Source organism: Bacillus rossius, chromosome 13, assembly GCF_032445375.1.
Source record: "Bacillus rossius redtenbacheri isolate Brsri chromosome 13, Brsri_v3, whole genome shotgun sequence".
In the NCBI taxonomy this organism is placed as follows: domain Eukaryota; kingdom Metazoa; phylum Arthropoda; class Insecta; order Phasmatodea; family Bacillidae; genus Bacillus; species Bacillus rossius.
In genome coordinates this window covers 46,351,085-46,377,682 of record NC_086340.1, presented here as the reverse complement: position 1 = coordinate 46,377,682, position 26,598 = coordinate 46,351,085, and the positions used below count along the sequence as shown (strand labels likewise).

General features: G+C 37.4%; 1 protein-coding gene across 1 annotated transcript in view; it reads right to left on the bottom strand.

Moving 5' to 3' along the window:
* The window catches only part of LOC134538514 (U4/U6.U5 tri-snRNP-associated protein 1), a 122,156-nt gene that overhangs the window by 12,357 nt on the left and 83,201 nt on the right, over positions 1-26,598 (bottom strand). Inside the window, exons 6-13 of the mRNA XM_063379898.1 lie at positions 21,190-21,337; positions 19,818-19,981; positions 12,280-12,508; positions 10,971-11,101; positions 9,865-10,023; positions 7,935-8,019; positions 5,034-5,232; positions 37-177 (exon numbers count right to left, since the gene is read on the bottom strand). Of these exons, the coding sequence (XP_063235968.1) occupies positions 37-177; positions 5,034-5,232; positions 7,935-8,019; positions 9,865-10,023; positions 10,971-11,101; positions 12,280-12,508; positions 19,818-19,981; positions 21,190-21,337 (1,256 nt within the window). The remainder of the gene's footprint in view (positions 1-36; positions 178-5,033; positions 5,233-7,934; positions 8,020-9,864; positions 10,024-10,970; positions 11,102-12,279; positions 12,509-19,817; positions 19,982-21,189; positions 21,338-26,598) is intronic.

Genomic DNA, 26,598 nt, shown 5'->3' with positions numbered 1-26,598 from the left:
TGCACGACGGTTTGGGACTACTACTACTGCACCAACCTGAAAGCTTCCTTGGCATTGAGGATGTGTCCATCGTCGTCAATGTAGTCCAACTTCACGTTCGGCTTGAAACTGTCCTTCTCCTTGAAGTCAGAGGACGGCCCACTGTAGCGTTCCCGCCGTCCAAACTTGTCGTCGTCACTGGGGAAAAATACAGACATGCAACTCCCTCAGTGCACAACAAGAAACTGTAACACAATAAAATAAAAACTGACACTTGCTGTTTTTGGTCCTGCGGTTAAGATTAAGAACACTTTGTATACATAGTAAACATGACCTTGCCAAAGATCACACGACAAAGCACCACGCAACAGCAATCGGTCTTCAAGTTGCTGCCAGGCACTGAGGTAGTTATAATTGGAATATACAGTAATTACAATTATAGTAAAACTCATTTCAGATGTACTTGTATAATACAATTTCCCGTCCAATACAATCAAATGTTTCGGTCCCGCCATTTTCTGTGCAAGATGTAAGTAATTTTTTTCCCTATGTAAGATCACGGTTGCTACAAGCTCCGAATTCCAAAATTCCCTTACTTTACCAGGTTTTCCAGATCTGAATAGACCAATTTCCCTGACCTTTCAGACATGAACAATCCTGCGGTGCCACTTTTTCTGCAGAAAAAGAAGGTTATATGTGCCGATCAAATGCCCCATTTTCATATTAAAACATATGCATACCAAAATAAATTAATAATTACTTGATAAAATCTCTTCTCAGAAGGAAACACCAGCAAAGGACTCCAACTGCCCTATAATATGTTTGTACTCAGTAGAACACATCCCATTGAAATTAATTATTGGTAATTCTGAAAGAAAGCCTCTTTTCTGGAAAAAAATAATATTTTGACATCCTTACACAATTTAAAATAAAGTTATTTACCAGTAGTTTATCACTCTAAGTGGTTAGGTCAGCTTTACTAAATTGCAATTAGGTGATATAATATTAGTTGGAATAGGTTTGCTACATTAAAAAATACTTTAAATGCATTTGAATTTCATGCTTCGATCAGCAACTAACGGGTTTTCAACAAACAAACAGAAAACAAGTTAAAAAAAATAAGAGTTAAAAAAAGAAAGAGAGCGCATGTTCCGTTTACAAATTGAAATACATGTGCGGGTTGCATTGCACGATTCTTCTTAGAATGACTTTATTTTGGGTAATTTAGTAAAATTATAAAAATTTTTTTAAAAACCAAAATGTGTATTTTTTCTACAGGTTAGTTTTCCACTTTTGTAACTTTTCAATTGAATGTAGTGTTAACTTAATTGAAAAGTTGGGGGGGAGGGGAGGGGAAGAAGTAATGTAACATTGCAAGAACCCTGCCCTACTAATTAAATATTTTTTTATTTTTAAACTATTTTTATGCATGTAAATATTTCTTAAAAAGTCTGTTTGATTATATTTTACCGTTTTTAAGTTTTTATGTATTATAAGTAGGGACAGGTACTATTCGCGATCGCGAATCACCGTCGTTATTTCGCGAATTTGTCCCTTTTTTTTACGAAAATGCGAATTTTGCGATTTTCCAGTTTCGTCGCGAATTTGGTCAAAATTTCGTTATTTGAAGCTTAAATTGCCACAAACACATATAATTTAGATATAATTCATCTTCCGTTCGTAACACCAGCGCACCAATAAAAAATAAAACAATAAAACACTACATAATAATACATTTCACCGTGCCGGCAACATTACTAGGCAAAACTAGGTAAACAATTTATTTTCTCCAACCATAACCACAAAAACCACATTCTATGGCAATAAATCACGGCGAGGTTAACGACCACAGATGACGGTAATCCAGGACCGTTTATATTTTGCATTTTAACATTAAGCTTCAACATTTGTTTCTCGTGCCATGAAGTTATCAAAATAAAACGCGTTTCTCAATAAACGTGTTACCAACGTAGCAGTACGAGAATGCGAGAAAGAACATGAACGTTTACGAACAATCGATTGTTGTTTGATGATACAATCAAGCGTGTTCGGTAGATAAAAACGATACCGCGTTCAGAACGCGTAAATTTTGATATCAACGAAAATTACAAGTGTTTTTTCTTCATAATTTACTTAACCATAAAATACTTTAGGCAATTTTAAACTGCAACAAACAAATTGATGGATGTATGTGATTTTTTTTCTTCGGTTGTTAGGTTACTGCACATGCGTGCATTTATTATTGTTCGGTGGCTGGCTATTCATTGCGGTAACTGAACGAAGTATGACATAAACACACTAAATAGGGCCTAAGAATTTTCTTCTGATGGTCTCTATTCGACAGATAAGGCAGTTTTATTTTGTAAATACTGTAATTGCAGAGTCAATTGGGACCGTAGAGACTCAATTGGGAGACGCACCACAACGCCGAAATACCACAACGCCAAACGTACAATAACGCCGAATGCCAAATTGACCATACGCCGGCACGCTAGAAAACTGCTGTGTACCACAACGCCGAAATACATAAAAGCCGAAAAATGTCATTCCAGGACTTCCACAAAGGTTAGATTAGGTTAGGTTTGACTAGGTTAGGTTTGACTAGGTTAGGTTTGACTAGGTTAGGTTAGACTAGGTTAGGTTAGACTAGGTTAGGTTAAGTATGGTTAGGTTATATTACGCTAGATTAGGTAAGGTTAGGTTTGATTGTGGAATTTCGGCGTTAAGGTACATTTAAGAAACACACACAAATTCATTCAGTTGTTATTTCAGCGTTATGGTACACAGCAGTTTTCTAGCTGTCGGCGTTGTGGTCAATTTTAACATTCGGCGTTATTGTACGTTTGGCGTTGTGGTATTTCGGCATTGTGGTAACAACCCCTCAATTGTTAAGCACATAAGCAGTGAAAAGCACAAAAAGTCACGCATTTCTTCCCCCACTACTGTAGCACTGCAGCATACTAGTGGTGTTTGTGCGCAGCAAGCAAAAAAAAAAGGAAAACTGAAGCGCATCGTTTTGCTATGGAGACCACTGAGGTGTTCCTCAAAGCGAACATCCCACTTCATAAACTTCAGGACCCCAGTATTTTAAGCTGGATGAAGAAATATGTTGAGATTTTGTATTTATGCCTACATCAATATCTGTAATCATGGAGTGGCTTAAATTTAGAAGCTCTCAAAACCAAACCAAATTTAAGCTAGTTGGAAATGGGCATTTTAAAACTAACCTAAGCTAAACTTACCAAATATAAAATAAGACTCACCTAAACCAACCAAACCTAAAACTAAAGAAACCTAACTTTTTGGCCTAGCATACCACCTGAGTTAGGAGTATATTTTATTGACAAACCTTCCCTCTAAACCCAAAAGTTTTGACATTCTGGAAGAGTAGCTACTTTTAAGTTTGAAGGGTTTTTCACTTCTAAATATTAGTTCTAAAGATTTTGACTATTCATTACTGAGTTCATTTAACTTTTTCTTAAAAAAGGTACTCGTAGATACATTTCGCCGCTTTTTTTTCCTCATCGCTTTTGGCATTTATTCTCACCGCTTTTGGCATTTTTGCTCACCGCTTTTCACTAATTTTACTCACCGAAAAGTTCCTGTCCCTAATTATAAGGGTTGATATTTCACTTGCTGTATGCTTTAAGAATGTATCGGCGTGTGGGCACAGCTGTAATCGATACAGCTGTACGTGGTGGATTGGTTATGTATGAATACAGTAGAAGCTCGTTTTAAAGTACATCAATAAAGACTCAACTTTGTTTGTTTACGTTTTATACTCGTTAACGATTCTTGAAAGCGATAAAAATTAATCATAACGTACATTTATATTAAAGAACCCCGCCGCAAACACAGTAACAATTATGTAAAATTTTCCTGATAACTGGAAAAGGATGGTCGTTGTAATGAAAGGTAGGATACGTTTTTATTGTTTAAAGTGAAATACAGTAGAACCCCTGTCATACACTTTTCAACTGAGGGCACAAAAATGGTGTATGATGCGGGAAAGTGTATGAAAAGGGAATGGCAATAATAATTTTTTCTTCAATCTAGCATACCAGCACAATGTCAGATTAAACTTAAATACATAATGTGTAAATAATTGCATTATATGAAAGATATGAATTCATAATTATATATACATATAATAAAACCACCAGAAATGTAAAATACAGTCCATAATCAAGTAAAGCTGACATGAGAAACAGTGGCCTTACAAAATGTTATGAAGTCCTTTCTTGGAGGGCAGGAAAAGTCACCAAGCCTAAATTAGAAATTAAAAAAAAATTAGGCTATTGTAAAAAGAAAATCAGAAATTTATGCTTGTTTGTTTCTTTTTACAAACAACTTTATGCAACAGAACAATTTTCAATAATATTTTTAACTTGAGAAACGTAAAATACAAAACACTCCGATCGTAAGAAAACAATAACAAACGGGTATATTCAGTTCAAAGATTAATGAATGCACAAAATATGAGATCCGTGCCTTGGTAAAGCGCGTGCACCATTTTCATAATCATTGCCAGTTTGCGCCACTAGTCTCGCTTGATGCTGGCCATAGATGCTATTAGCGAAGTGCACAGTCTTCCTGATAATATCCTTATCTATGGTGCGATAAAGTTATTTTCTTACGTTTGCAAATGTAAACAATAAACGTTTTTCAAAATAAAAGCATTAAAATGTAGTTGATCAGGAGGAATATAACAAAAAAATTTGTGAATTTTGGGCTTTTCCGCATCGTAAAAACGTATGAAACGGGAAATTAATGATTTTATAAGTGTATGTTCCGGGAAAGTAAACCATTGTAAATATAGTACTTTCGGCGGGACCAAAATTAATCGGCGTATGACACGGGAAAACGTATGAAACGGGAACGTATCATCGAGGTTCTACTGTATATTTACATTGTTTACATTGGTGTTTTGAGCGGGAATTTAAAATCATACGTTGAAGTGAAAGATACGTTATTCTGAAGTACGTTGTAACGGAATTCCACTGTAACCGGAGCAGCGCGAATGAGAGAGTGGGAAACAGGACTACAGGACTCACAAGTAGGTCTTGTCCTCGATGGAGTAGTTCTGGGCCTGCAGGTGGGCGAAGCGGGACACGGAGGGCTTGCTCTTGTCCTCCTTCTCCAGGTAGCCCTTGCTGACGGCCAGGCTCAGCGCCCCTGCCACGCCCGTGCCCACGCTGGGCTCCTGGTCCAGGATGGGCACCTCCGCCGGCAGCACGTCCACCGGCGTCTCGTCTGGACAGCCGCGACCGCACACGTCACAACCCGCTCCCCCTCCACACGGGCAACCATCACCCTCTCTCAAGGCTGAGCAAGCACCCCTGGCGGGCCACTAGCGGCGGGAACCAACGCAGAGGTCGCTACTCGCCCAACCACCGACCTCACTGCACCTATGAGCACTCGGCCCGTGGGGAACCGACCCGACCGTGAGGAAACCGGTGGGCTTACAGCCCTTTGACCCGGGGGGCGACGGACTAGTCGGGCGACGATCGCTGAGAGAGTCATAGTTACTCCCGCCTGCCGTGACTTGCTCCCTCATGATGCTTCTCTTCAACTTCCTGACATCTTTCCCCCCAATTATTATCCTAGAGGACATTGTGCTACCACAAGTAGTTTACAAGTAACTGACCACTTTAAAGAGTGGTTATGTTAACTACATTTAAAGACACTTAATAGCATGGTTGGTTATTTAGGTTAAGTTACCTACGTTAAGATTTACTTTTAAATTGTGTTCACTGCTAGTTATCTTAAATTAAAAACACTACAAAATAGTAAGAATGTTTGGTTAGTTTAGGTTAGCTTCCTTATATTGGTAATTCCTAACCAATTTTTTAAAAACAATACGACAGTATTTGCAATATGTAAACTAACCTCACCACCTGTATCGCAGGTGTTACGAATTAACTTCCAAAGTCGACGAGGGGAAGCGGGGTTAGATATGCAAGGCAATCCAGCTCACCAACCAGACCCTGGGAAAGTCTCGTCTAACCAGCAGTACTTCTGCTGCGCTTCTCACACTCTCTTAATCTCTCCTGTCAAGAGTGGCTACTGGTCTGTCCTTGGGCGGAGTTAATAAAAGACGGGAGGAGAAAACGATTACTGGTGGCAAAATAAGAAGCTGGGAGGGGCAGAGAGGAGGAGGAGGCCGAAAACATGGTTCGCTTGTTTATTTTATGTGAGAAATGACTAAAATGTGTAGGCCAATAAAAAGAAGTACGAGCAGTTGTTAGTACTAACATTCCACCTGCTGTTCACAACTTTGTAATGGTCGCTGCGGGGGAGAGACCGGCCAGCGGGTGTTCTGTGCTCACACCCTGCAGACGGAGTTTTTTTTAAAAATATTTAAATAGAATCTTATTTTTTAAAAGACCAAATACAGTAGAATCTCCTTATAGCGAGCACGGTAATAGCGAGAACACGGCTATAACGAGGTATTTTTGAGGAATTTACGGCGTGATCGCTTGAAGCGCGCTTTTATTATTTGTCTGCTTTATCTCCACCCATCTCGCTCGCCGCTAGACATCTTGCCGTTGACGCCTGTCACATTCTTCAGCCGTGCAGTCGCCACCTAAGTGCGTGGCTTTAAAAATAGAATCCCATCCTTTCTTTCTTTTATCAAACTTCCGTTAGTTATCTGTGCCGTGTGTAGACAAAGTTTGAGATTGGAACAGAAACAACGTAAGAAAGTATTTTTTTACAAATTAGAAATATGTATGTTTTTGTTTTTATAATCGCGTATATTTTCACGATTTTTTTTGTTATCTTAAAAGAGATAATATTAAAAAGCCGCTCTAATGAGATTTAATTGTTTCTTGGTTAACAAAAACTATTAATTGTTTATATTCTATTTATTATTATTTACGCGACGTCATACTGCACGCGTACGCAATAAGACTGGATTCGTTGCTGCAACATAACATAGCAAATCATGCGGTATCAGAAGTAACGAGTACTAATTGTTAAATTAACGAATACATACGGGTATGCATTTTTTCGTTACTTTTACACCTCTAGTAGGCACTACCGTATTTATTTCCGAATCGGTAGGACAGTTTTCTTGTAACTTTTGTTTCGGTCAGTTGTTGGGGTATTTGTCCGGGAAAGGGGTGGTGATGGAGTTTAATCCCAAATTTATTTTCTAAAAAAGTTGACAGGTTTCTTTAAATGAAAAAAAGTATAGTTTTCCAGCGACTATTTCGTTTGAGGCGTACGTGCGTTGCCGCAGCCGCACTCCTGCTTTTTTGTAAGGAATTAAATCGTCGCGCTACACTAGCACCACCTGTTAGCAACATCCCGAACCAACATGGCCGCCAGCAGACAGCCCGCGTCGGCAATAGATAGCAGGACAATGCTGCGTCGGCCGCGGGCTGAGATGGTATACTTACGTGACGTGGTAGGGTATTCTGGTTATTTTGACGCAATCGGTGATCGCATCCGTACTTATGGGGTATTGTTTTAAAGAGAATTCACACATCTGCTCACAGAAATTAAGATTTCGTTAATATAACCTGTTATTTCCCAATTATACAGGTTTAAACACAATTTTTATGCTATTTTCGGTTAATTTTTATTTTTTGGGGGCCAAAATCTGTCCAATTCGGTTATAGCGAGGATCAAACCCGGAACCGTGACACCTCGCTATAACGGGACTCTAGTGTACACACAAATTTACTTCAAAAAAGTAAAACAAAATTTTCCTTGGGGTGGGCAGGTGGGTGAGGGGGTGTCTAAATGGGCCATTTTACGAATGTCATCCGTGGAACTGTGAGCATCCATGAAATTGCCACATGTTGTCCTTTATGTGCTATTATTAGTAAATTATTATTTTTTTTTTTAATATTAGAAGCACGCACCAAAACTTCAATACTTCCGATACATTTGTCTTAAATACCCGCCACTATCCGACCCAGAATGAATAGTGAATGCTGGTAACTGACCCATCTCCACTTCGTTCCAGGCTCCTCTCAGCTTGCCCTCCTCGTCCTGCAGCAGCTTCTCCTCCTTCAGCGCTCGCTCAAAGTCCTGCCCACAGTCACACACACACCCGCGCCAGCATCAGTATCTCTCTGTCCGCATCCAGTACCAATACCAACACAAACGTCGAACTTGAATAGAAAGAATGAACATTTGAAACACAGTAATATTCTTTCCTTCGCATCATGTAAAACAAACAAGGGGGAAGAATGAAAGAAGAAGAAAAAAAAAAACTTTGGGAAATACGGAGTGTTAAGCTTCTGGCAAATCGGAGTATTAATACTGAAGTTGATTACACGAAGTCAGTTGCAATATTTAAACATAAAACTAACCTACTAACCTTTCACTTCAGTTTTTATTTGCCTTATTTTCCAGAACCAGCTAATCTAGATATTGATCTACAAAATTTTTGTGAACTTCAAATACAGCAAACTCAAATAAAAAATTCATTAAAGTCTTCTTTTTTTTTTTAACTGTTGTCTTTGTGAAATAAATTAAATGAGCTCATATTTACATAATTCATGCATTTTTGTTGTAATGGCAACCAGGTAAACTGTATTTTACTTCAAAATATTGCAAACACAATTTCTGCTACTTTCTTCTGAAATTCGGAACCATTTACGTTTGTTTGTTTTTGAGTCGCAACATCTGTTTTCAATATAGATACATACAATATGTAAGCTGCCACTGTGGCACATGGTGATAGAATGATTGTAACTATAGATTTATATGCCATTGCAACTTTTTAGTTCACTTTTTTTAAATAGCCACTGTACATGAGTCTGCGTTTTGTGCTGTAGTCCACGATTGCTGACATTAATTTTTCCCGTTATAAGTACATGTAATGAAACGAATACCAAAAATAGTTAGTGTTCATGTTCATGAAATGCAGAATACTGTTCATGTTTTTGATTATGCAGTCTCGTCATAACATTTAAACTAGGTATTTATATGGCAATACCTTATCAGTGAATGTCGATATGCTACAAACTAACGACGTATGCTATGCAAAAATATTTGTAAACAATTAAAATTTATGTTTTAAAAATTCAAATAATGGCACAATCATACTTAAAGAATTCATTCAAATTACACAAAAATCCTGCAGAATGTAAACCTTTTGCAGAACTTATACAGTAAAAAATTTTTTTTGTAACATAATTTATTGGTTCTAACAACATTAGAAGACAATAAAAATAATGTTATATAATCCCATAAAAGTTACAAATAAAAATAATTTATTTAAGTCAATTGCAAAAATGTGTGTATTTTCCCCCAAATATTATCCAATTACTTATTTATTTTTAAAATGAAAAAGAAAAATACCCAATAACAGTTTACACACAGCGATCATTATAAGCATGACCAAATTTAAATACAGTGTTTTATCGCATAATCATCGCACTGCTATTTTAGGGTGTCAACATTTGCAAAACCAATTCTCACATAAAAATCGCATGATATTTCAGGTCCTACTCTTAATTAAAGTTGAAATCTATTATTTTTTTTGGATATTACGGTTACTTATACAGAAATATGAAGTTGTCCGATGTGTAAACTTTCTTTTTAAAGATGTTTCCAAACATTATAACCTTTATCTGATCGTCTCCATCACCGCTGCGTACCACGTATACAAATGTCGCCAGCGCTAATTAGTATCATTCATGCTGTCCAGTGAAAACATGAATCACTTTATATATAAACACTGATCAAAATAGTTGATTTATGTAACACAATACACTATATTGCACATAATTTCAATGCCAAGAAATGTGAAATATATGTATGCATACTATATCTACAAAATTAATTTTCTTTCTTAGTTCCACAAATAAAGCAAACTATAAAATTGCATGTTGAAATGTTCTTAGACGTGATCTGGACACACATTACCATCAACTCTTCCGCGTCCTCGTCACGGTTGCCGGCCAGACCGTAGGTGGGTATGTCGCCCAGGGTGCGGCAGAACTCGGCGGTGGAGTTCAGCACGATGGACCCCCCCGGCCCGGTGCCTCCGTCGTCGCACTTCTGGCTCAGGACTGTCTTCGCTACCTGGAGCATCACACACACACAGTCTTCACACAGAGGCAGGGGCATAGCCAGGTTTTTTTTTTAGGGGTTCAAACCCCCACCCCCCCTCCCCTTAGCACCAAATCTTTAATTAATTTCTTATTCATCACTCAAAACAAATTTCATATTAAAATTAATAAAATTTTTACCATTACAATATTTAAATTTAAGTACCGAATACTGCTAAAATAGCACTATTTTACACCTTGAAATCCAAATGCTTGGGTACAGTTGTGTCATGAACAACTGTCAAGATAAGACACGTTAATTGTGTGGGTGCCAGTTCACGGGACATTTACAACGAAGAGAGGGAGGGAGAACCGTCAACACTGCCATATACCTGTGCGCATACACACTCTCTCTGTGGCTGGTTTATTTTTTGTATTTTCCTCTCCTCTCCTCGTTCTCGCAGCACAACATACACGCCACTTCCCGCGCCGCAATAGGTCGAGTGACAGACACGACACACGTACAAAAACTGCACTGCTCACAGAACTTCACGCGACCAAAATATTTAGATTAAACAATTTATACTTACCCATGAAGTTAAATTTATTAAAAAACCAACATACGTTAGTTATTTACGCACATATTCAACCACACAGTACAAATTAATTTTCTTTAAATCCAAAACTCGTGTGAGTGTCGCAGTACATTTTTTTAATACTAAAAATCAGCGTAAAATATGTGATCCGTATGTGGGTAAATACGGAAGGCGGTCATAAAAAAATAAGACTTTTAGGTATGGGAGCTCAGTAATGCGTCAAATTGGTCCGATTTTCAGTAACGACCCCTTGAAACCAACTTTGCCTTTCCCTGGGAATCATTAGGGGTCGTAGAATTAATTTGACCGTACGCAACACGAGAACAGGTACGACAAAAGCTAAAGGTAAAAATGGCAGTGCAGGCTGGCCGAGAGCTCCACTCACCTTGGCCACGCGCGGAGTCTCTTCCTCGCCCTCCTGCCGCTTCAGCTTGCGAGCCTTCCTCAGGGCCAGCTGCAGGTCCAGCTGCTCCGAGTCGTCGGGCTCCAGCTTCACGTTGGACAGGTCCGGCGGCGCTGCAAGCAGCCCGCGACACTGCGTCACTGCCCGGCGCTCACACGACCACCTCCATGAGCTGGCAGGTTACCCTCTTTCATCGCACTCGCGTGATCGTCGCGCCCATACCTGGACGCAGTTATGCAAAAAGGAACCAACCCACATGAGACCTATTCTGAGTATTTTGAAGTTAAAGTTAATTATAAATTGTAATTTTCCTGTTGATAATATAATGTGGGTATAATTTTAATGGTCTAGTATGAATACTGATATAATGATAGCAACGACGGTACGATCAACCTTGTACTATTTTAATTTATTTTCAAATAAAATGTAACAAAACTGTGGGTTGGTTTCTTCTTGCTTAACTACGTCCATTTTAGGGCGTCAAAATTTGGATAAAAAAAAAAAAAAAAAACTCTCACGTAAACGTCGCATGATGTTTTTGGTCCTGCTATTAGATTCAGAGCGCTTTGTGTGGGTATTTTTTCCGTATAAAACTACGTATTTGAAAATAGAAAAAGTAATATTTATTCGGACATTACCACTTACTTATTTAATTAATGGAAATACAAAGTTGTCTGATGTGTAAATTTTCTTTTTTAAAGACTTTTCATACGTTAAAACCTTAATCTGTTCGTCTGCGTCGCCGCGGTGTACCGCTTAGAAAAACGTAGCCAGCGCTCGTTGAAATCATTAATGTTTGGTTTATGTTGCTTTCTGTATGGAGCGCGCACACGTGACCGAATATCGATATCTCGCCGAGCGCAAACAACGCGATCTCTCCGCCGAGTGCCGAGGTTAACTACATTCGATGGGCCCGCACTCTTTCGTGGCGCGTACTACGACGGTTACGCGTTCGTTCAGGCTCGCATTCGGATCACAGATATTGTTTTTCTATTTAAAGTTGAAGAAAAGGTTTTTGTCACATGACTTATTATTAATTTGAACTGTTGGCGTGCTCTTTCATACTTCACTGTTAAAATGAACGTACTTTTCATGAATGGGTTTTGTTTTTATGAATAACGTTATCTAGCCTAAATTTTTTATTTTTCCGCATAATCGTCGCACGCCTACTTTTCAAACTTGATTTGATAATAAAATGTGCGACAATCATGCGAGAGTCGAACGTCGCACCGCCATCAAGGTCCACGGAGGCAGATGACGTGTGAGGAGGGAGTTAACCCCGGGCACTCACGGGGCAGATCGTCCACGTCCACGGCATCGTCGTCGGCGGGCTCCTGCTTGACGCGCCTCATGGACTCCAGGTCCAGGTCCATGCCGGGGTCCCCGCCCCCGGGCTGACCGGGCGGCCTCGCGGCGGAGCCCTTGGAGCCCAGGTCCTGCAGCCAGGCCTCGCTGCCCACCGCCGGGGCGTCGCGCGCCAGGTCGTCCGCCTTCAGGGGCTTGCGCCGGATCTTGCGGAACTGCCAACCACCAAACACATCTCCCACAAACACTTACATCATCTGTTTCCAGCCTGTGGCCAGGGGCACAACAAATGAATCATCAATCCCCCCTTCAAGGTGGAAAATGGTGCTATTTAAGCAGTTTAACTATCTAAAAATTTGCTTACACAGCACTTTCTTTGCCCCCGTTTGCCCCCACTTCAAGGTTTGGGGTGGGGGGGTGGGCAAAATACCCTTGCCGCCCCCCTGCCTGTGGCCAGGTCCACCAAGTAAAATGCCTCCATCTTCCCCGGTCCGTCCACCATTCCTCACTCTTCACTTTATTCCAGTCATCTCCTCTCTCCTGAACTCCTTCTATCTGCTCTTTCCATCTCCTCCTTGAGGTCTTCTTCCTGTGTACCTACTTCAACGCCATCATTTTCCCGGGCAGCCTCTCTTTTCCCATTCCCCGGACACGGCCCTACCATCTCATTCTCGCTTTTTTCAACGATGTTATTGAAATCCTGAACTCCTGCCCTTGCTTGCACTATCTCACTCCTGATCCTGTCTTGCCTAGTTACTGCCAACATACTCCTCATAAACTGTTGACAGCTCATCTGCATCACCAGAGTTCATTCGGTCGGCTACAAGAGCAAGTTTGATTTCCGGCAGTCCCTCGAGAAACGTGTAACAGAATTTTGAACCACCTCTAGTTTAGGCATGTTCAACTGCTCTTGGAAAGTGTGTAGTCTTTCCTGACACGAATGCTTCTTCGGTGAGGACCAACCACACTTCTGGCCTTGCTAGTAAGTCTGGTTGTACCTGGGCCATCATTCTTGCTGTTTTCAACTGCCATTTGATGGGTGACGAGCCAAACACGATCTTGAACCATCTCTACACACTGACACGGAAGCATGACTGAATGATGGGCATTGTCGGTGGTACAGATGTCCCTGGTGAGTGCAGTAGTTCGTGTTGAGTCACTCTTAGCAAGGAATAAACTAATGTCGGTAGCAACTTCAACAGAACTCACTAATAAGCCAATAACTTTAGTTTACAAAAGAAGACTCAAAGTAAATACTCTGCATGCTGGGTAGATACTATGATACCTCCATGGCACAGAAGTTGTTTAATAGAGTCATGCGAGTATAGGATTTTTAGGTCGAGTCGAGTTCGAGCGAGTATTCAAGAAATGTTTCGAGTTCGAGTTAAATTCGAGTCGAGTAGTAAAATCCATAAATATCCATTATTTATATATAACTGTCATGTTTAAAGACCAGCAAATATCAAGGCCCTATAAAAATCTCGGGTGTGAGGATTCTCATTGCTGCAAATATTTTCATGGTCTTTAATAATTTTGTTTCTTTTGAAAATGCAGAGTATTACTAAAATTTACTTGTTAACAAAAAAAAAAGTATAAAGAAATGTTTTAATCACCGACACCGAGCAAAATTTTATTCAAAACCATAGCATAAGTGCAAAAGTATTTGTCAACATTCTTACCAGTCACCTAGCTGCAGGGTATATTAAGGATTTCCACTGTTACAGGAAATTTTTTTAGCCATACAATAAATATCAACTTTTTTTTAAGAATAGTTATACTGTATATATTTTAATATACATGCCTAAGCCTGAACATAACTCCATATTTAAAAAAAAAAAAGACAGCAACATTTTACTATAGGAATGATCATAATCAACATTTTTGTAAAAGTTTTTCATGGTGAAATCCAGCTGTTCAATGTGCTCTGGAGCAAGGTTTTCTCGGCGCGCGGATACAGTAGAATCTCGTTCTACTTAGTAATGAAAGTACTTTATTCTGAAAGTTACCTTTAAAACGTAGTACTTATGAATTTTTGAAAATAAAGTAGTAGGGGATCAAATGTTACATTAGCTTGGAAGCAAATATTTGTAAAACAACAAGAATTTAAAAAAATTTACTGAACTTAATACAGTCGCCTAAATTCTAGGCCTACATATACAAAATTTATATCTGTCGAACACAAAATGACAAATGGTTTAAACTTTAAACTATTTTGCAGATATGTACATTTATTGGGATAGAATTCCCTCGTCATCTTCTAGGCGAAGTCTCTTGCGACCAGCAGATAAAGATGACTGTTCATACAGTTTAATAATTTTTTCGCGATCTTTTATTATTGTTGACAGTGTAGTGGGCACCAAACGACCGTGCCACATCTGCATTTTTCCTGCCTTTGTCAACTTCTTTTAAAATTTCCACTTTTTCCTTCAAAGTAAACTGCTTGCGTTTCTTTTTATCTCTTTGACCATCCATCCTGATTAAAATATTCAATCAACAATATTGTTTGCCTCGTGCCAAGTCAAACGTAAACAAACCTCTCATCCATAGATAACCATAGCTCCGCACTAGTAGCGCACGTCGCGAGCATGGCTGTGCCAGGCAACATTCCGACCTTCATGGCAAAACAATTAAAGCGTGTCGGCCATGTTGTGACACCAAACAGTTCAAAAATTAACCTGCATAAATTAACATTATATTGGATTTTCTATTTTGTATATAAGATAAAATATAATTTTTATTTAACGTTTGTATCTGCGGTAATTGAAACTTTTAAAACGTGCTCTATAAATAACCAAAAGATGGCGCAGCTAAAAACAATTGTCTTGAAGAGGGGCGAGAGAGCAATCGATTGTTTAGATCGTCTCGTGCACTAATGTGTGTGATCCATGGATGACGAATGGCGCGTTGTACTGTGTTTGTTTACGTTTGATACTTGTTAACGATTCTTGAAAGTGATAAAAATTAATCATAATGTACATTTATATTAAAGAACCCTTGCGCAAACACAGTAACTAATATGTAAAATTTTCCTGATAACTGGAAAAGAATGGTCGTATTGAAAGGTAGGATACGTTTTTAATGTTAAAGTGAAATATTTTTACATTGTTTACATTGGTTTTTTGAGCGGGAATTTAGAATCATACGTTGAACTGAAAGATACAATGGGTTTCTTTTATTCACATGCGCAAACAAGGTTAGTTAACACGTAATTTTAAATATTTTTATAATTGGGCCTGGCCAAAAAAGTCTGAAAAGACATCATTAAACTCGAACTCGACTCGTGAGTCGTGAACGGCCGTGCCGAGTCCGAGCACTAATTAAAAACTCGACTCGAACTCGAACTCGAAATTCGAGTACTCGCAGGTCTCTATTGTTTAACATCAAGTTCAACAGTTTGTCTAGACATATAGGAAGACTACGCAATGTCAAAGTTAAATTAAGGAACGTTTTGGTGGGTTCAAAAGCCCAGTAATAAATTGTAATAAAGGACTATGTTAAGATTGTGAAAAAGAATATTGTTTTCAAGTAATTTATAAGTATGTAGGTCAATAGTTGATAACTTTTGATTGTTTGTTTCATGGTGTCAATCCTGGAAACATTAAAGGACTCACCAAGATGAAAGAAAACAAATGTTTATTAAACTTTTTTTTATAATAACCAAGGATACGAATTTCTTTTGGTGTCTCTGGTGCTACACGCTCTATCGCCTTTCTTAAGTCATTATCATTGTGAACAACACCACTTATAACACTGCAGCTACAGTCACTTGTAAAAAAAAAAAAAAAAAAAAAAACATGCAAAAGTTTTCAGTAAATGACTTTTTGAGGACAGCAAGAAACATTTGCAACGGAAAATGCAACCCCTTAGATTCTCTAAGAGTTACAATGCTGGCATTAAAAAAAATGAAACATTATTATATGCATAATAAATCAATTAAAATATATATTTTGGATAAGGAATGGAACATTTTTGTCCAATGTTTCAAACATGATATTAAACTAGAAAAATCCCAAGAACCAGACTGAATAAAACAAAAAAAAAAAAAATTATTGATATTACCAAAAGACACTTTGTTCTATAAATCATAAATTTAGATAAGAAGAAAAAATTCCAGTTAAAGCCTAAAAATTCTGATAAAATATATTAAAGAATACTCTTAAATATCCCTATTAAAAATATATCTATTATATTCACCAATTCGAGGTTTTGGAATAGGAGAAGAATCACAAATTTCAATTCCAAAATCATCTGATTCTGAATACTTCAAATTAAGTATCTAAATTGAATAAATGACTTAAATTTAAGGATAGGCCAATAAAAACCTCAAATCTTATAAAACCCTTAGTATTCTAAGAATTCAATATTAAAGTAGAAAGATTTGAAAAAAGATATTAAGCGTAATAAAGTATATTTTACAAAATTCAACATTGGTAACCTTTTAAGTTTACTAGGTAAACTTTTTTTATTCATGCCTATCCTGTTACAATACCACAAGACAGTGTACTTTCCACATGTAATTACACCAATCCCTCACTTAGCACGACTAATTCGTTCCTAAAAATGTTCGTGTTAATCGAAATCGCGTATTCTGAAGCATTAGTCCCCATAAATATAAGGCTAAATTATTTAATGTGTTCCAAGATGTGTAGGGAAGTAATCTTTACATAATATAAATGCGTAGAATAATACTTGAAAATGCATATGTCATATCATTTATCTTTTTAAGCCTACCACCGAATACGTTAGATAAAGAAAACATGGCACAGTGTAACGGGAGATAAGTGGTAACATATTTACCGTCAGTCAGCAGGTTGGCTTGCCCGCCCAGGCGTGACCTTCAACACGCGCGCGCGTCTGTCTGCCTGCTGTTGCAAGCAGCTGGATCCTTTGTTATTACGTTTAAAACTAATTAAAACACTTTTATGAAATTAAGAACCGGTTTTATATAACTTTAAAACACACAGCCATATGTAAACATTGAATTTGTTATGCACACCTCTTATAAAAGCGGCTATGTAAACAAATCAGTTAACAGATAAACAGATTTAGATTTTCCCTAGAGCACAAACATAACATTAAAATACAGTAAACTCCCGGTATATCGCGGAATCGGGTATATCGCAGGTCAAACCATGTCCCCCAGTCAGAAATGAATAATAATAATGGAATAAATGGTTGACAGCCGATTAGGATAATTTTGCGTTGTAACTAACAAACTAAGCATCGGGCAGAAAAAAGCCTAGGCGCAGAAAATGTCCGCAGTAAAATTCTAAACAAGATATCTCCGTACATTATTCCTTTATCTTGTAGGGTTTTCAAATTATGGTCCAATCCAGCCCAGTGATATTTTCTGAAACACTAGTTCTTAACGTCGCTTTATCTCACAAATGAAGCATTGGACAGGGGACCCGATAAAGCCCACCGTCCAGCGACATCCAGCGTGACTTGGCTGGGGATTGATGTTGGATAGGCTTGGTTGTCGGCAAGCGCTGGGTAGGGAGAGGCGAGCCGAGAATATGGAGAGAGGTAGAGATTAGAGCGGGCAGAAACACGAGGGGGAATGGGGGAGGGAATGTGTTCACGCAGCACACAGGCAGAGCATGAGTCACTTGACTGAGCAGCGTCGCTGCGTACAAGGCAAAATCAGGTAGTCCGGTGTTTAAAATTCCACTCCAGAATCTTAATTGGTACTTTACTGGACATCTGTATATAAATGTTTTGTTACAACTTAAACCTACAGACGTAATATTATTGGGTAATTCATTGTATTATACAAGTTCATCTTTTTACTTTGGTATAATGTTTTAACATTAAATAGTAAAGTAAATCGGCTAGCGTATTTTTTATCTTTGCCCAGGAATTCCCAGTGGTCCAATATTTACGTGAACCATACTGTACCACTTTTGCCGTGAGGTAGTAAACAAGTTCCGGAAATGTTTATGTGTAGCGGTCTCCCGACCTTTAAACAGAGGCTGGGGAATATAACACTTGCCGATCCGAGCCACACACACTCAGCAACTCGACACAACGTTTGGTGAAATAAGTAAAGACAAAGTTTAACACGGTTTTTAATACGGCGTCACTGATTGCGCTAAAATTAAATTGGCGCAATTTTTGTTTCCCACATGTGACCATTTATAATTTACTGTAAGCATGGATAATAAAGTTTAACCACTTGACACGATAGACGATTCTTTATTTTTTATTGTACGAATGCTAGAATCGTTTTTTTCCTGTATCTGCGGCCTGCTTCTACAAAAGACAAGCTATCTGTAAGTAAATCTAGAATTTTTATTTTGTCACTCAAACTCGGTACTTTGCGATTCATATTCGGTTTGAAGTATCACTACGGCCTTTCTTTTTAGAAGACTTTGACCACAGAATCGTGTGTAACCGCACACACTGCACTTACTTTGTTACGGACACTGACGAAGCAGATACTGTGGCTAACACCACGAGACTGGCAGCAGCAGCTTGTGTGCCGCACGTGTGTATCTCGGCGTGTGGCGCGCTCGTAGGCCGTGCGACAAACTGTGCGCGGCACGCGGAAAAATAAAAACAATTCAACATTTAATATTTATCTTTAAAATTTATTATTTTTATTTTTTCACCCGTGTTTAGTGGAAACTGCGGATGCAAAGTCCGCACAAAGGCGGGCCGTCTATACTGTGCGTGCTTGCCGACCTATTAGAACACAAGCGGTGTTTTATGCCTTTTGACCTTGGTCACATCGAAACATCGCGGTTATGCAACAACGCGGGTAAAAGTTATGTCCCCCGACAACCGCGTTAAATAGGGAATGTACTGTGTGTACAATATGTACATATACAAAACATAAAAGTTAGTTAAATATTTTCTGGGGTGAAATTAACACTATCATCTTGCTTTTTTAAAAAAAAAAAAAAAAAAAAAAAACGTGTCCAATTTCATCTGCTTTGGTTTCTGTACGGTACGGCCTGGTCTGCAGCCGGGCATCAACGGTACGGCCTGGTCTGCGGCCGGGCACCAACAGTACCGCCCGGTGTTTGTTTATCTGCGTGCGCATCTCTTTCCCCTCGCATTCCAAACCACTCTTCCCCCCTCGAATTCCATACCTGACGTTGCGTCGTTTCAGAGATTTTTTTTAGCCTGTGGCGATTTCGTGCTAACTGAAATTTACAGACGTGCTATTCGAGACTAGGGCAGTAAAATTTACATCGTGCTAACTGAATTCGCATTAATTGAAGACGTGCTATGCGAGGGATTGGTGTATATAAATAAAATTGCAATAACGCAATGACTCTGGAAACTTTAGTTTGTGAAACAAACATTTAAAAGGTTGAATGTTTCAACACCATGGTTAATAATTTTCATTTCTTGTACATTATTTTATTTTCGACCCTTTGAGAACTAGATTCGTATTCGAAGGGGATATTCAAGGTACTCTTTGGGATTTTAATTGAAGATAATTCACTAATTAAATGTTAAAAAGTCACACATTAAATGTAAGAGTTGAAAGCACACATTGTCGACGGAGCGGCGTACCTTCTTCTTGGTCTTCTTGAACTTGACCTCCAGCTCCTGCTCCGTGTAGTACTCGGAGGCCAGCCGGGGGACAGGCATGTCCAGGCTCACGACGGTCTTGTTGCCCAGCTTCTGGCGCACGGCCGCCAGGTTGCGTCTGCGCTGCTCCTCCATCACGTCCTCCCCTGCGCCCGGGCAACACACGGCACACCGTGACAAAGAAGATTATTCACGAAACAAAATTATACGGCACTAACACGGTTAAAAACAACACGTTTCTTCAGGGTGGCCACTCTTCTGGGATAATAAAATTCCTGGTTATTTCCAGGTTTTTTCAAGGGTTGTTTTTATCAATATTTGCACACAATTTGTATTTTTGTTACACAAAGCACACACAATATGATGTTTTATTGGCGTTAAACAATAGACAACTTAACTATAGGCTTAAAAATTAAATCAATGAACTTGCTTAAAACAAAACCTACCACCAACAAAAAAATTTATAATCTCACGTCACAAAAATTACTTGACACCAAACGCACGTGTTTTGCCCCTCTTGTGTGGCTGGCTAATGCTGTTCTTCCCATCCATGCTACCGATATTGATTTTAACATTACACAAATTGCAAATAGCGTTTGTCCCGCACTTTGGATCTTTCTCCACCAATTCAAACTCTTCCGTGTATTTGTCATTGTATGTGGTGACCGAACTCGTTGACATTTTGATAGTCTGCGCCAATTAAATGTTAGATTAAAAAATTCAAAACAACGTCCCGCACAACTAAACTTTTAAAAAAACTCGAGAAAAGTATCCGTGATACCGTGACGCAACAACATGAGAGCAAAGTAAAAACAATTATTCATACAAAACTAGTGCTACCAACATGCCGTGCGAGAAATTACTACCACCCTACAACAACATTTTCAGCCAAAATGCTGTTGCTTTTGAATACAGAAACATAATAAGTATGGAAGTCTGAATTGTTAACGGTTTCTTACGTACTACAATAGTTTTTAAATGCAATATGAACAAATAAACTTTCACAAAATATAGCTCACGAGCATACTGTCGTGCTTCGACGGGTGGTGAACGTGCTCATTTAACAGCCGTATGTTTTTGTGATCGTTACTTCATAAAAAAAATTCCCGGTTCTAATAAAAATTCCTGGTTGATTCCAGGTATTCCTGGTTTTTTTTTAAGAAATCCTGGCTATTTCTCGTATTTCCCGATTTCCCAGTTGGCTGGCCACCCTGTTCTTTCAAATATTGGTGGTACCGTTTTTTTTGCAGTTTGGAATGTTACGATTTCTGCTGTGCTTACTTAAGTAATTAGTTAATAAATTACATATTAGGTTCTGTTGATCTGTGCAGATAAAAATTTACAAGGCTCATACCTAGTCTGAAGGTCTTCTTCTTCTGTCCGTCAATTTCTTCATCGTACTTCCCAAGTATGCTGTGCTCCACCAAGTCCCCATATTCATCGTACTCCATATCGTTGTAAACATCATACTGATTTGGTTTTTTCTTTTTAACTTCAACATTCTGTAACACAACAATACACAGTATTATAAACATTCGATTTTTAATTTTGTAAAATCAAATTTCCCATACAAAATTAGCTAGAACACAATGTGGATGGATAATTCTAGCAGCCATGCAGTGAGGAACAACCAGAAAGAGGTACGTCCTTGATTTCAAAAAATAAAAATAAAAAAACAGTTCGCACAGTACATTTAGTACAGTAGTTCTCAACTTATTGATATTGATGGTGAATTAAAAATCCTATAAATAATTGTTTGTGCACTATATGCAAATTTCCGAAAAAAATGTTACAATTTATGTGCGAAAATTCAAATTTTTGAATATCAAAATGAATATTTTATTATTTGTATTTAATTCAATTTCAAATACCTATATAAAAAAAAATCATTAGTTTATGAATATGGCTGTGAGGGATCTTGAAAGACTGAAAAAGTTTTGGGATCACAGAAGATACTCTTGTCGAGCGGTGGGTGACAAAATTTCCACAGGATTTTCGTAATGTTTTAGAGTTATTTATGTGGAGTTTTCTTTTGCCTTATCTGGCCATGTATATTTCAATAATAATAATAATACTATAATAAAGCTGGATTTAACACAGTAATTCTGAAACATGACTTTACTGAGAAAAGGTACGGAAGGTCGTAAAAAAATAGATTATAACTGATCGCATCCCGATAAGGATAAATACATGTCCATGAAAATCAAAACACTGCATGGGGTTGAATTTGAAGTTTTCGGATAAGAATTAAAAACACAGCATGCCATCTCTGTGATTAGTTTCGTTCAAAATGTGGCGGCGAAGAGAAAAAATCATGTATAGATCTCGTGGAAAACATCTGGTCTCATGCTCACAGCAAGACTCCTGAGCCTAACAACCTAAGAGACAACATTTTTCTGGTGAAAGATTGGATACAGACTCACACTCACTCTCCTAGCAGTGACAGCTCCGGTTTTTATCTTATCATGTGCGCCCCCCCCCCCCCCCTTTTTTTTTTTAAAAAAATTCAAGAAGGCGAAAAAATCTTTGCCTCTTTTACCAAGCACACATTACTAGACAGAAAAAGAGAGGAATATTCTAAGCAGCTACTGGGTTCCCTACACTTTTGTTAAAACAAACCAATAAATATATTCCATAAATGTTAATAATGTTAATATTTAATATAAACAATGATTTATTTTCACATAATGAAAAATTCAAACAAAAAGTTTGGAATTTATTTTATACCTACATCATATTTAACTATAGATTAAAACTGATCACCGCACATTCTTTTTAAACCCACCAATTGAAGTTTCTTCACACATACTGCAATTGTCTTACATATTCTTACATATTCGCTTTGCACTGTTTATTAAATTTTTTTCCCCAGATTTTATGTTGATTACTATGAAAAATAATTATTCATATTTTCATTTAAAAATTTTAATATTTCAAAACAATTTTTACCTATGATAATTTCAGGTGACTTAACCTAACCAACCTTTCACTTTATTATATTTAACTAATTTGCCAGAAGCCACTACACTATACAATTACTTTTAATTTCAATATGTATTTGTTACATGCAAAGAAAAAATTTTTTTTCAGTAGGATTCTAATTCCTATTTTGAATTTGATATTTTCATTCCAGAAGAATTTCATATTTGTATTCAATTTGAACTAAAAAAACTGATTTTCACACAGGAATAGTTAGGATTTAAGGCGATTGGTGCACGGTAAAAAAACGGTCACAGGCCCGAAAACAATGAATTTTGTATCATATGATCATTAAAGAGTCTAGATGCCTATGTGGGTGACCGTTACTATGTAGGGAGGTCAGGAGCTTAGTTCCAGCTCGTCAGTGGCGAGATGGCCTTCATACGGGAAGGGTGTCGCTGGCGGTCGCTCTGCGGCCTGCCATCTAGCGGGAACTAACAAAACCTCGAAGGTTGTATCTCGCTCTCCCTCTAACACACAGCCGATAAGGTTCTATCGTGCCCGGAGGAGGGGAAGGTTTATCAGGTTTCTCTTTCACTCATCCTTCGCCATGGGGAGGCGGAATGGATTATTTATTTGTTCGCAACTGCGCACATGTGGCTGAGAGCGCACATCTTCACACTCAACTAGCTCGTTCTCTCACACTATTTAAATAAATCCTTTCAAATCTTCAACATCAATACTTTAAACCATTGCGCTTCCTACGGATTAATTATATTTCATGCAAGTGCCCGAATTCAGCAGCAAAAAAATAAAACGGGTAGTCAATTTTTTTCTTCAAAAACCTTCCGAAACACTGTGTGTTAAAAAACATTCTGAAAGCCCATTTTTCTAGATAAATTGAAATTCTAAATCACCTACGCCACAAGAAAACATTGTGCTTTAATATTATGTAAAGAAAACACCGCTTAGTTTTATAGTTATGTAAAGGTGGTGTGATATGTTTTAGATGTCGCACCATCTTATCATCCATGTAGAAGAGTTACCCGAAAAGCTAACAAGACTATTGCCATGGAAATGGAAATATGTTTAAGGAAATATTTTTCAAATGTTTGTAAACAGTAAACAACATATAAAAAATCTTATAAATGTAAAATTAAAATACAAACAACCCTATAGCAAATTTAATTTCAATATGAAAAAGTCTACAATAATGTTTACAAGAAACGAAATTGCAATAGCAATACAAAAATATCGTAATTTTGTTACATTGTTAACATATATATTATTTTTAATAAAGGCAATAAAAATGACTTGCTCAATATTTGGAATACAATAAATACCTTAAGCCCTACATAATTGCTTTTCTTAAATATAGTAATTAAAAAACATCGTAAATAAATTATGAACATACATATTATGGTGAAGGAAAGTGGACACTATCACACTGAAAAATCTTAGAGGGTAGTTTTCCTCATCTTATTTCTTTCTTTGCGTTTTTGGTCTTGTTAGTTAAAATATTTCATGTTCAAATACTTGATACGCATATACGTTCATGTCCTGACAAAACAGTATATAACTTCTTCTGGATATTTATTTGCAGTAGTTCCGCAAATAATTTTAGTCAAGTGATTCAAAAATCCGCTCTTTTTTGCACAAATTGTTGCCATAAACATTATCAAAACACATTTCAGCGATCTTTATTAATTCAAAAAATTCATTAGTGGGACATTTTAAGTTACCCTCTGATTGTACATGTATCCAGCTATCGTCCTCCGAATTGAAATCTGTAGTGCCAAGGTCAGGATATTTATTTCTGAAACGATGAGCTATATAGCCAGAAACATATTTCAGCCCTTCAAGAGAAATTTCGTCACTTGAAAGGGACCTGGCCTCTAAATCTAAGTCTATTTCTTCCATGTCAGCAAGATCTATTTCGTTTAAAGGTGATTTCTCTTGAAATGTCTTTGTAAAATACATTTCCTTGCACAAAAGTAGTTCTGTAATTTCATTTTGATAAGCACTGTCTTGTTCCATTTCATTTGACGAAAAATCACTTACCAAACACATTTCGTCTGTCTTCTCATCCGCGTTTTTCCGTTCAGCAAAAACTGCTGCAGAATGTTTTCACAATATGTAGTTTATAATTCTGTATTTAAAGTAAATGGGTGACAGATGCGTATTTTGATGTCCCATACCTCTAATATACGGAGAGAGAAAAAACCACTCTAACACATCTTAGTTCAGTTTAACTGTTAACAAATATTTAGGTTAACAGGTCCTATACATATTTCCGAATGTTTTACTGACTGAGTTATACTGGACATTAATTAAATTGATCGCTGATATTTATACTTTTAAACAAAATTTTGGATTTATCATTTTATGTAAACTCTAATGCGTTAAAAAGTGTAACGTAACACTACACACAGGTAGTGATGTCTAGTGCACTGCCCTATGCACATTAGTTAACAAAAAAATAAAATGAAATACTAATTACTGATAAATAATACCTTGATATCGTGATACAAGTAACACATGCTTATCTGATATTTATCTCAATTAGAATACGAAATAGGAAGACAAACTAAGTAACTGATTTTAAGACTGATTTATTACTTACACAGTACAGTGCATTTTGAAGACAAATGGGTCTTAAGAAGTGAAAATCGTACTCGATTAAAGGATGGTATAGTGTTCGGTATATTAAGGTTTCCCTCAAAGTAACGGTTTCACAATGCTTTTAAGATATTAGTTACATCCCAACATAAGTGTAAAACATTTCTCTTAAGAGTGTGATTTGTAGCATTAAAAGACGTGCCTTAATTATTTTGCAAATTTATCATTGTTATGGTGACGATGTCAGGGATTTTCGTAATTTTTTTTAGAAATATAGTACAGTATTAGCAACTACGTTAAGAACTGTTATTTAATTCACACAGAGAAAAGAAATACAAACTGCTAAAATTTGGCGTTTGTCTTTTTATATACTACTAGCTGACCCGGCGAACTTCGTACCGCCTTAGCGTAGCAATGATGCACTACTTTATTTTGTATAGCTGACCTATCTTAGGTATGAGTACCTATTCAATTTGAACTGGAATCTATAATATCCTCCATATAAAAATGAATCCATAATTCCCTGGTATCACTATAACTGAAAAGGACCTTACTAATTTAATTAAATAAAAAACAAAATATATATTGTCAAAATAGTGTTTATTCCATAGGATTCAATAATTCCACTAATGTTTTTACAAATTGCTATTGAACAACTTGGCATTTTTAAGTAAACAATGAGCTCAATACCACGCACGCTCTATAAATCAACTAATAGTCTCTGTACCCCTCACTGCTTCTCTCTACTCTAATTCTTTTAGATAAACTATATTTTTAGTTTTATGTTCTGGCGCGTAAATAAATAATGTTGATGGTTTTCCGACACGGGAACAGGCGACATATAATTGGCCATGTGAAAAACATGGATTTTCTAGGTTGATGCCACATACACTTAGCGACTGCCCTTGCGATTTATTTATTGACATTGCAAATGCAAGCCGCACTGGAAACTGTGTCAAACGTCATAAGGTTACTTTAAAAATATTTATATTGTACAAAGTGTTGGGTTAGTTTGGAAATAATTTTATATATGGTGGTTCAGTATTCTTAAATTTTCTAATTTTCCGTGAAATTTTTTCTTTCATAAGAACCTTCTCGTGACAATAACAAACACAACAAAAAAAAAAATTAGTGAAATCGGTCCAGCCGTTCACGCGTGATGCCGTGACCAAGGAAAACGGGTTTCATTTTTATATATATAGATATAGGTTTGTTATTATATGTG